This window comes from Callithrix jacchus, chromosome X (genome assembly GCF_049354715.1).
Source record: "Callithrix jacchus isolate 240 chromosome X, calJac240_pri, whole genome shotgun sequence".
Taxonomy (NCBI): Eukaryota; Metazoa; Chordata; class Mammalia; order Primates; family Cebidae; genus Callithrix; species Callithrix jacchus.
Window position 1 is genome coordinate 27,082,753 of NC_133524.1, and position 11,049 is coordinate 27,093,801.

Consider the following 11,049-nt stretch of genomic DNA (forward strand, 5'->3'; position numbering starts at 1 on the left):
GTTTATCCACCACCATTTATTGAAGAGACAGGGAATTTTTAATGTCATTTTCTGTTCATTTTACCATCTATATCACTTCTTGATCAATTTTAATCCACTGATTTTGAAAATCTAATTATTTTTAACTGACAGATAATAATTGTGTCTATTTATGGGATACAATATGATGTTTTGATCTATGTATTCTCCCTAGTGGACATATTCTGCTTTTACTTTGCATGTTTGGCAATTAGATTATATGCCAAGTATTCTGAATTTTGCCTTGCTCATATTTTTACAGCATAAGTGCTGTGCATATTTATTTTTTTAAATATATTCATATTCCTAAACTTTGTTCTATGACTCAGTTAAATTTGATCAAAACGCTGTGATCCTGGTAACGCTTGCTTTTAAAGTTTCTTAGGTGTGACCAGAGCTTCATAAATCTAGGACTAATCTGACATCACTACAGAGATTAAGCCCTTCTGAATACTCTCTGTCTCTCTCTGGACAGTCTCTCTGTGTTCTGGATATGATGTGATTTTACATTGGCTGGTGAAAACAGGAAGCCCCCTAGGTAGGCTGGAATTCTCTCTCTGTAAAACTCACTCCTCTCAAGTACTTTGTGCTATGAACTCTAGACATCAGGTCCTCTTCTCACCGACAGCTTCATCTCCTCAACAACAGAAGATGGCCAGGTTTCAACTGAGCTACCCCTCCCTTCACTGCAGGTTCAAGACAGTGAGCTGGGGAAGTTATAAGTTCACCTTATTTCTTTTCAATCTCACAGGAATTGAGAGATTGGTTACCTGATGTCTAACATATTAAAAATTGTCATAGATATGTTGTCATTTTTGTTTTTTAAAACTGTTTTAGGTATGTAGTTAAATCTATTCCCTTTTATTTTTCCTTTCCAGAAGTATAAGTAGTATAACCCAAATTTAAAACCTAAATTATTATGGCATGTAAATGTCCCAAAACTGCAAGATAATCAACAGTTGAAGAACATTAGAATAAAAACTTGAGTGCAAAGACTGTGGGCCACCTGCACTCATACCTACATATGTGTAATATGTATGTATGTGTACATATATATTTACATACATGAATTAACATATACACAGGAGCATATAAACCAGCAATTTATACTTCACTGTGACAGTGCAGCACCAAGTTCAATGTAAAATCCTCCAGTCATTGTGTTCTCCCTCCCAACAGCGCACAGATTCTCTCTCTGCACTGCATGGTTACTGTAGGGAAGTGTGGGAGGTAGAGGAGGCTGTGTGAAGGGTAATATCAGTGATTCAAGACTTTCTCTTCTACATTCCTGAATGCCCCTTTCAGTATAGGAATTTAATACAAGGTATTGTCATTGCTCACCTGATTTTTGGTTCCAGAGTATAAACTGCTATAAACTGGCTTATAGCAGTTTATACTTTGAAATAACTGTTACAAAGGATTATCAACAATGTTCCTTTTCTGATCATGTAAATTTGTGATTGCATTAATTTTATTATTTATGCTTTCAAGATTTTCCAAAACAGATGAAACACATACTTTGTAATTATAAAATACTATAAATATTCAAAATATGATATAGATACCTGTATTAGCAAAGGTTCTCCAGAGAAATAGCACTAATAGATGATTGATTGATTGACTGATAGATAAATGGATAGACAGACAGATATTCTATTTGGAGGTTGGGTATTTGAGGGTGATTATGTGACGAGGGCACAACCTTCATCACATCGATGCTCTTACAAAAGCAATCCCAGAGAGCTCCTTTGTCCCTTCTTTCATGTGAGGAGACAGTGAGAATATGGCCATCTATGAACAAGGAAGCATGACTTCACCAGACACCAAATCAGCCAGTGCCTCGACTTTGTACTTCCCAGCCTCCAGAACTGTGGGAAATAAATATCTATTGTTTATAAACTACCCAGTATATGGAATTCTGTTATAGCAGCCAAAATTTATTTAGATAGATAGGTAGATACATAGATATACATTACATAAATATAGATCTATATATAGAGATGATATAGATATAGGTGATAAAGATATACATATATATATTAATAGATATAGCTATAGAAAGGTTTACTTGATATGTACCCTAATGAAAAGTTCCAAGTTATGCAGGATGAGTCAACATGGTGGAGACCCAGGAGTGCCGATGATGTGGTTCCAGTTCAATGGCTCACAGGCTCAAGACCAAGGAAGAGCTTATGATTTAGTTCAAATGTGAAGTCAGGAAAAAAACTGATGACGCAGCTTGAATGAAGTAATGAAGAAGAAATTTTCTCTTATTCAAGGAAAGGTTATCATTTTTGTCATTCAGGCCTTCAGTTTATTAAATGAGGCCCACACACATTAGGGAATGAAGTATGCTTTACCCAGTCTACTGATTCAAATGTTAATCTCAACCAAAAATACCCCTACAGAAACACCCAAATTAATGTGTTTGAGTAAATATTTGAGCACGCCAGGGCTCAGGCAAGTTGACACATAAAATTAACCATCACAGTACTAATAATGAACACACATCCTATAGGTTTTATTGTTGCTGTTGTTGTTTTTCAATATTGGTCAACCTCTTGCCTGACTCTAGCTTCTGGTTTACTTGCTGTTTTTACAGCTAGGGAAAAACATTTAAAGTTAAGTATAGGCTATGTCTATTTAACCAACTTGAAAGACTTCCACCAGAAAAAGTTTCAAATGATATTTTAGAAGCAGAAATTACATTTACAGATCGTCTCGAACTAATGAGGTTCAACATGTGATTTTTTTCCAGTTTTACAATGGGTTTATCAGGATGTAACCCCATTGTAAGTGGTATTAAATGCATTTTCAATTGATAATATTTTTGACTTATGATTTTTTTGGAATGTAGTCCCATCATAAGTTGAGAATATCTCTATATCTAAAATATATGTTTCTTGACATGACTGGATTCAATATTTATATGAAGGACCGTATGCAATTAAACTTTTTAGTATGGCTTCAATATCGTTACATGTTACTCATCTGTTCAGGTTTTAAATATCTTTCTAGTTCAAACTTGGTAGGTTATGTGTATCTAGTAATTTGTACATTTCTCCTAGATTTTGCAACTCATTGGCATACAGTTGCTTATAGTAGCCAGTAATCATCCTTTGAATTTCTGCAGCAACAGTTGAAATGGCTCCTTAAAAGCTGCTTCTAATAAGCTGTTTCTGCTTTATAGAGCACCCCAAGCCCAGTAACCTTGTGGTTCTGGCAGACTTATAGATGTACCACCTTGATGGTCTTGGACAAAATCCAAGAGAATTATCCAGATTATCAGGCAGAGACTCTTGTTCTCTTCCCTTACTTTCTCACAGACAAGCAGAGCATCTCTCTATCTCTCTGTTCTGAGACACCTGAAGCTGGGGATTGAGAGTCACACAGCACTCTTGTGGCCACCACTATTATGACTTCACTGGGTCAGACCTGAATCCAGCACAGTGACATGTCTCACACAAGGCCTATGTAACCACTCCCTGGCTACTGCCCATGTTTCCTCAAAGCCTTGGAGTTCTACATTAAGCACATGGAAAAGCCAACCAGGTCTGTGTCCTCCACAGAGCCCTGTCCCATCCCACCCAAGTCAGTCCCTGAGGAGTCCGCAAGCATGGCTGTTAGGCCCAAATGCATTCACTTTTTCTGTCGGGTTGAAGAGCATGAAGGCCTCAGTCCAAGGCTGGTGGACTCAGGTCAGTAGAGAGAGAAATCTCAGGCACTCCATAGTTAAAAGAGAACCCTCCTTAAGAGTGAGGGAACTCCATTCCCCAGAAAGGGGTGACACCGAAGTCTGCTGCTGATGTCAGTACGCGGTCCTGGCAGGTCTCTAGAGACTGAAGTGTATTCTCACTTTGTTCCCGTGAGCGTCAGAGAAGTAGGGCCCTGGTCGTAAGGAGATGGCAGCAGGTCAGTGAGGGCGACTTCCAGGTTGTGGGAAGAGTCGGGGTGAGGAGTCTGATTACTGTGGGGACAATTCTCACTAAAACAGCAAGAGCACTCAAATGTCCCCCCAGTTTTTGGCCCTAGGCAGTCTGGGTGTCCCCAGAATGCAGTGTTGGGCAGAAGTGCTCCTTTATTTTCTCCTCACTAGTATTGTAAAAATTCCTAGTGTCAGTGTCAGAGCTGCAGAGGAGAATGGGTCTCTGGGTCTTGCCAGCAATTTTTATGATGATCCTGAATATAAATAGAGAGAATCCAGAACAGAGGGGCCCCCACTGCCAGTCCCTGCTGTCACCTCAGTAAGCCCCAAAATGGGCTGTCATGCTATAGTCTAACACTCACTCTAACTTCCTCCTGAGTTCGAAGGAGACAAACTGACCAGGAGAATGGGAGTCCTGTGAGTTCCTAGAGCAGTTGTTTCTCAGAAACCTGTAGAAGGGGCCCCGGTTAAAGTCAAGATGGTTATTGTCTGCTGAAGGTGTCGATGTGATGTCACTCTCTCTGGTCAAGGTGCCAGCCTTCCTGCCCACACTCCTACCTGCTGTCACAGGTCACAGCCATCATGCCTTGGGGTCCGAAGAGTAACCTTCGTGTCTGTGAGAAATGCTGAGAGACCCATGGTCAGCTGCAAGGTCTCACAAGTCCCCAGGCCACTGAAGAGAAACAAGAAGAGACCTGCTCTTCCTCTGTCTTTTGTCCTTATTGTTGGGGTGCTTGTTGTAGGTCTCCTGATGCCTCTATTCCTCAGGAGTCTCAGGGAGCTTCACTCACTGGCTCTCCTGATGCAGGTGTTTCATGCTTAAAATCTGATGTAGCTGCCAAGGGTCAAGGTGAGAAAAGTGCAAGCAGCTGCCAGAAAAGAGCCTTCATTCAGAGCACATACTGAGATCCTCTGAACAGGAAGTTGTTAAGCGTGTTGGTGCAATTCCTACTGGTGAAGTATGAGAAGAAAGAGTCTATTTTGAAGGCTGATTTGCTGAAGCTTGTCAGCAGACAGTACAAGCAGCACTTCCCTGAGATCCTCAGGAGAACCTCTGAGCTTTTGAAAGTTGTCTTTGGTGTTGAGTGGAAAGAAATTGACTCCAGCAGCAACTCCTACATTCTTGTCAGCAAGGTGGACCTCTCCAGTGAAGGAAGTCTGAGTGGTGATAAGATCTGAAGACAGATGTTCTGACGACACTCCTGGGTGTGATCTTCAGTAAAGGCAATCAATTATGCCACTGAAGAGGAGGTCTGGGGCTTCCTGTATGCAGTGGCAATCTATGCTGGGAGGAGGCCTATAACCTTTGGGGAGCCCCATAAGTTGATCAGAGAAGATTTGGTGCGAGAAGAGTACCTGGAGTACCAGCAGGTGCACAACAGTGATCCCCTGGTTATGAGTTCCCTTGGGTTCCACGAGCCCATTCTGAAACCAGCAAGATGAGAGTCCTGTAAGTTTTGGCCAAGATCAATGATACTCTCCCCATTTCCTTCCCAAATCTGCATGAAGAGCCTTTCACAGATGAGGTAGAGAGAACAATGAGCCTGAGAGCTGCACACAGAGCTGGCACTGTTCCCTTGGCCAGGGCACTTTATGGGACCACATCCTATAGATCCTCCCACATCCTATAGGGAGGTCTGAAGTAGAATGTTCACTTTATGTTAGAAGAGAGTAGTGAGCCATTTAAGTAGTACAGCATAGTAGATGCTGGAGGGAACAAGATGTGTATCTTTCTTTTTTCCAGTTATACCTGGGTAACCTGTAGATTTATCTTTTGTTTTCATTATTATTTTACAAATGTTCTTTCTTTTAAGTGAAGATTTAAATTGTTTCACAATCTAAGTTTCTTAATGTCATAGATCACACATTTATTTCTGTTTGTCAGGTTTAAGACTAAAAGGTTTGTTATTTTAAAACACTTTATTTTTAGTACAGAATAAGGTAATGTGGCATTGAAATAGAGATCTTCATGGAAATGTGAAAGAACCCAACAGCAAAATAGTTGAGATCACAAAATAGTGAAACAAATGTAGAGTGGTAAATCTGTGTTTTTTCCTAGACTATTTGCTCATTGCTTGTAATATTAAATTATATAAACCTGTATTTACTTTGTTTATTCAAACTGGATGAGAAATTAAATAATAAATTAGACTTCCTGCTTACTGTTTTTATTATATTTTAATTATTGTTTCCCAACAAGTAATTGAGTACCTGCTGTTTAGAAGTCTTCCTGATAGTACTAGTGACAGTAAGGAAAAGGAGATTCAGCTTCTGCCTGTAGAATTTTAGAGTCAAACAGCAACTAATATATAAGGAAGATGATGAGATTCCATCTAAGACATAAATGAGAATTAAAAAGAGGGAATAAGGAAGAGATGATTTTACATGAATATAGTCGAATGTAAGCTATCTGATGAAGGCAGTTCAGAGTATTAGAAAACGGCAAGTCTCTTGATGGGAGTTAATTTAAGGGAAGCTGCAGGTTGGGCTGCATGAGGCTGTGGGAGTGGTGAGCATGGGCCTGGCCCTCAGATGGTACCTCTCAGAGGTGAGAGACTACCCCTGAGATGGAAAGCAAGTCTTAAAAGTTATTTTGACACTGTAGGTATACCGGAAAGAAATCCCCAACTGGGATAGGAAGGGAAAGAGACCTGTGCAGTTGCCCAGTTCACACACTGTGTCTTCCAGGCACATGATGTCCAGGGAGTTTCTGAGAAATATGAGTGATACTTCCTTTACATGAAATGCCAAGAGGCCACTGAACCATCACCCTTGTCATAGGCTGGGAAAGCCAGAGTCTGCTCCATTAAAAAGACATTTGAATTAGGTTACTTTGACTGTAATTTTTCAAATTCTAAGAGAGGGCATGGTTTTTGGTGGTGATGAAGTGAATAAAAATAGGGGCAATTTGATGGAAAAGTGACCTGGGAAGTTTCTGGTTCCTACCACAAAAAAAGGAGTTTTGAGTTGCCTCCAGCTGAAGAAGGCAGGTCCACAGCCAAATTAAATAACAGATGCTCTAATGAGGAAACACTACTCAGTTTTACTGGCTTGACAGCATTTCAGCAGATGTAGATTTCTATGTTGTTGGAGTATTCTCTAATACATTATGGAAATAAAATTCTGTGAGGGAAGATTGTTATCATCTTGAGTCAAAATACATTTAGTAATAATTACCATTCATTAAGGACCCAATCTTTGCCTAAAACCATGTCAGGTGATTTACATACAGTATATACATGCCTAAATTCTATAAGATGGCATAAGATGGGGTTTATCAAATTGACTTTGCAGGTAAAAACTTACAATTTTCTCAAGTTCACAAGACTGGTAAGTGAGAGAACTAGACTAGACCCTGGATCTGAATTTCTCTAGAGTCCACACTGTTCCACTTCTTCCAGCCTGAGGCAGACCTTGTGTTACTTATTTCCTGCTCACTACTTCAAAACATATCTCAGGTGATACAAAGCAAGACTTCAAACCCCAAATACTGCTTTGGGATACATAGCCCAAGGAATAAGCAATAAAAATACCAAAATGAATGCAAGGTGTGACTAAAGAAAGATATTTGTTGACAATATCATTATATGCAATGTCAATGTCAGAAACCTCAAAATACTAGGGACTCACAAAATCATTTGACTCAGCCTCCTCACTGTAGAAAGTAGATATATTTGAACAGAAGTTACATAAGAAGCGAAGTCTGCCTAGTGACAAGAAGGGATGTATCAGCAATTTCTTTTTTCTCTGAAGGCACACCTGTCCAGTGCTTTCTGCTTTGTGCTTCAACTTTCTCATCTCATATCATTCTTAGGACACATCCTATTCTCTGCAACATTTACGGAGGGAAAACTAATGAAGAGTTTGGAATTAATTGTGTGGCATTTCTCCAGAAGCCTCTAATAGAAAGTGTAGAAATCAAGATGAAGACTCTGATGAACGACAACTAAAGAAACAAATACCCCATAGTAAACAGAGTAATGGAGATCAGACTGTGTCTTCTTTTAGACCTGGAAGACTGAAGCAGGGCTGTTAGGCTATTTCTCACTTATTGTTCAGTGTTCTCAGGAACATAAGAGCCTTAGTCTACATGAGTGACCTATAGTTGAAAGAAGAAACTCAAAACCTGCAAAGAGTCAAGGTGAGGACCCTGAGTGAGGACTGAGGGAAGACCTCTATCCTCCACAGAGCCCCAAGGAGCCTGAATCTTGATGTAATCCCTGGGAGAGCATAGATAGAGGTGGCCTCACGTGGCATTTCCTATTTTCATTCTGGGGCCTCAAGGAGTGGGAATCTTGGTCTAAGGCTTTGAGACTCTGACAATAAAGAGAGATATTCATGCCCTGCGAGGAATCAAATGCAGAATCATGAGTGATGACTGAGGGGACCACAGACCCTGTAACAGGGAGGTGGCATAGAACCTCCCCCTGCCATCAACCCTGGGAGGCCTTGGGCAGAGCTGTCAGGCTGTCTTCCACAAGAAAGGTTTCAGAGATGTGAGGGGTTAGTCTGAGGGGACGGTCCCAAGTAAACAAAAAGAGTCCAAGGCCCTGCCATGAGTTAAGGTGATGGTCCCTAGTGAGGACTTAGGAAACCTTCCACCTTCAGAACTAAGAGAACCACACAGAGCCCCACTATTACTGGCAGCCCTGGAATACATCTGCATTGTTGACATGATGTGGCATACTTCCTCGTATGATGTCACAAGCAAGTAAGGAAGTTGGTCTAATGATTGCGAGTTAAGGTCGGCAGTTAGGGGATTTCCAGGTTTCTTCAGAGGCCACAGTGCATACCCTAATAACTGAGGGGACCACATACCCTATGAATGGGAACACACAGAATCCAACTGTTGCTCTCAGCCTTGGAAGAACAAGGACAGGTAAGAACAAATGAGAGCAGATAAGAAGACGGTCACATTCCCCTTAGTGAAGGTTTCAGGGTCATTTTGTCTTTAGTATGAGGGAATAGGCCTTAGAACAAGGGAAGGAGAAGTTTCAGAGCATGCCAGAGGTCAAATCAAGTGCTGAAGGAACCATCAACCACTAAATAAAAGGGTTAAAAAAGAATCTGGCCCTACCCTGGTTTCAGCGCTTGAAGGGCCAGGGCAGAGTTGTGAAGTGGAAGCTCTCCACCACTTCTTTATGTCAGGTCTATGGGAGGTGACATCCTTAGTCTAAAGGTATAGTAGTCACCATTAAAATGAAGGGAGTTGGGCTCCTAGGCCCTATATGCCAATGTAAGGACCCCAAGAGAGAACTGAGGATAACAGAAAGGCCGGGACAGAAAATTATCCACTCAGCAGTCAGCACTGTGGGCACCCAGACAGCAGTGATAAGCTGAGGACCCCCTTCGCATCCTTCTTATGGGTCCCAGGGAGGTTTGTGGTATAACTAAAGAGAAAATGGTTCTCATGACTCACCACCAGTTGGCATGATTGTCTTGAATGTGAAGTAAAAGGACCCCTCAACTCAGAAGACTGGCAGCCACTATGTCACTTTAATATTCCTGAGGCAGGGCTTCCAAGCTCAACCCTACAGTTCAATCTAACTTCTTCCAAAGGTTTCTCAAGGGGCACACTAATAAGGAGAACAGAATCCCAGTGAGTGTCTAGAGCAGTTCCATCATGGAAAACTGCATGCTGTTTTCATTATAACCATGGTGGAATTTCCACACTGAAGGTGCACAGACCTTCCACCTCTCAACCTTCCACCTCCAGTGGGCCATCTTGATCTGTTCTACTATTCATTCTCCTGCCTGCTATCCTTTATCAGAATCATCATGTCTCAGGATCAGAAGATTAAGCTCCACACTTGTGAGAAGTTGGGTTTGTTGGAGGAGTTCCTGCTCTACAAGTTCAAAATGAAACAGCCTATTTTGAGGGAAGATATGCTGAAGATTGTCAGCCCAAAATACCAAAACCAGTTTGCTGAGATTCTCAGAAAAGTATCTGAGCACATTGAGGTTGTCTTTGCAGTTGATTTGAAGAAGGTCAACCCAACTCATCACTTATATGACCTTGTCAGCAAGCTGAAACTCCCCAACAATGGGAGGATTCATGCTGGCAAAGGGTTACCCAAGACTGGTCTCCTGATGACTCTCCTGAGTGTGATCTTCCTGAAAGGCAACAGTGCCAATGAGGAAGATACCTGGCAATTTCTGGATATGATGCAGATATGTGTTGGGAAGAAGTACTACCTCTATGGAGAGCCCAGGAAGCTCATCACTCAGGATTTTGTGAAGCTAAAGTACCTGGAGTACTGTCAGGTGCCCAGCAGTTGTCCCGCACACTATAAATCCCTGTGGGTTACAAGAGCCTATAGTGAAACCAGCAAGATGAAAGTCTTGGAATATTTGGCCAAGGTCAGTAATATTGCTCCAGGTACCTTCTCTTCACGATATGAAGAGGCTTTGATGGATGAGGAAGAAAGAGCCCAAGCCAGAATTGCAGCCAAGACTGGCACTACTGCAGTGGCCAAGACTGTTTTGAGGCCAAGTTCAACAGCTTCTCCCAACCCTACTGAAGTCTGAAGTTTTCTCATCCAGTCAAGCAAATATAACATCACCAAAAGGGATTGTTTTTTGAAATACAAAAGAACCTCCAGTAAAATAATTGAGATGATGAAATAGAAAAAAATTATAAAACATGATCAATCTTGGTTTTCCTCATTCCATTCAGTCTTTTGTTTTGTAAAATTAAATGATTTATACCTTGATATGTTTAGCTTGTTAAAAATGTAGGAGAAATTAAATCTTTATAAGTTAGATCTCTTGTTCATGTTGTCTCACATTCCCTAAACGTCATTTAATTATCTGGTCTTTGGAAGGTTCAGTGACAGTACTGGAGCTGCTCAGATAAAGACCCAGCTTCTGCCCATAGAATCGTTGAGGCTAAAAGCTGTAGTCATATAAAGTAAATGTTGAACAATCCTCTATGACTTACAGGAAAGTAGAAAGGATTAGTGAGAAGGGAACATTCCAGTTGAGAGCAGTAAAGCATAAATTTCATGAAGCAAGGCAGTTTGAGTTTTGGGAAACTGAAAGCCAAACAATGTGTTGAAACTTTTAAAATTAGCTGCATTGGGATGTTAGATGAGGCTATGAAACTG

The 11,049-nt window shown here is 40.9% G+C and overlaps 1 protein-coding gene across 1 annotated transcript; it reads left to right on the forward strand.

Annotated features, from left to right (window-relative positions):
• The first annotated feature begins 8,511 nt into the window (after positions 1-8,511).
• MAGEB5 (MAGE family member B5) lies at positions 8,512-10,464 on the forward strand. The gene is given in 3 exon segments (XM_008989098.6): positions 8,512-8,654; positions 9,622-10,369; positions 10,372-10,464. Coding segments are annotated over 3 exon segments (984 nt in total).
• The last annotated feature ends 585 nt before the right edge of the window (positions 10,465-11,049 follow it).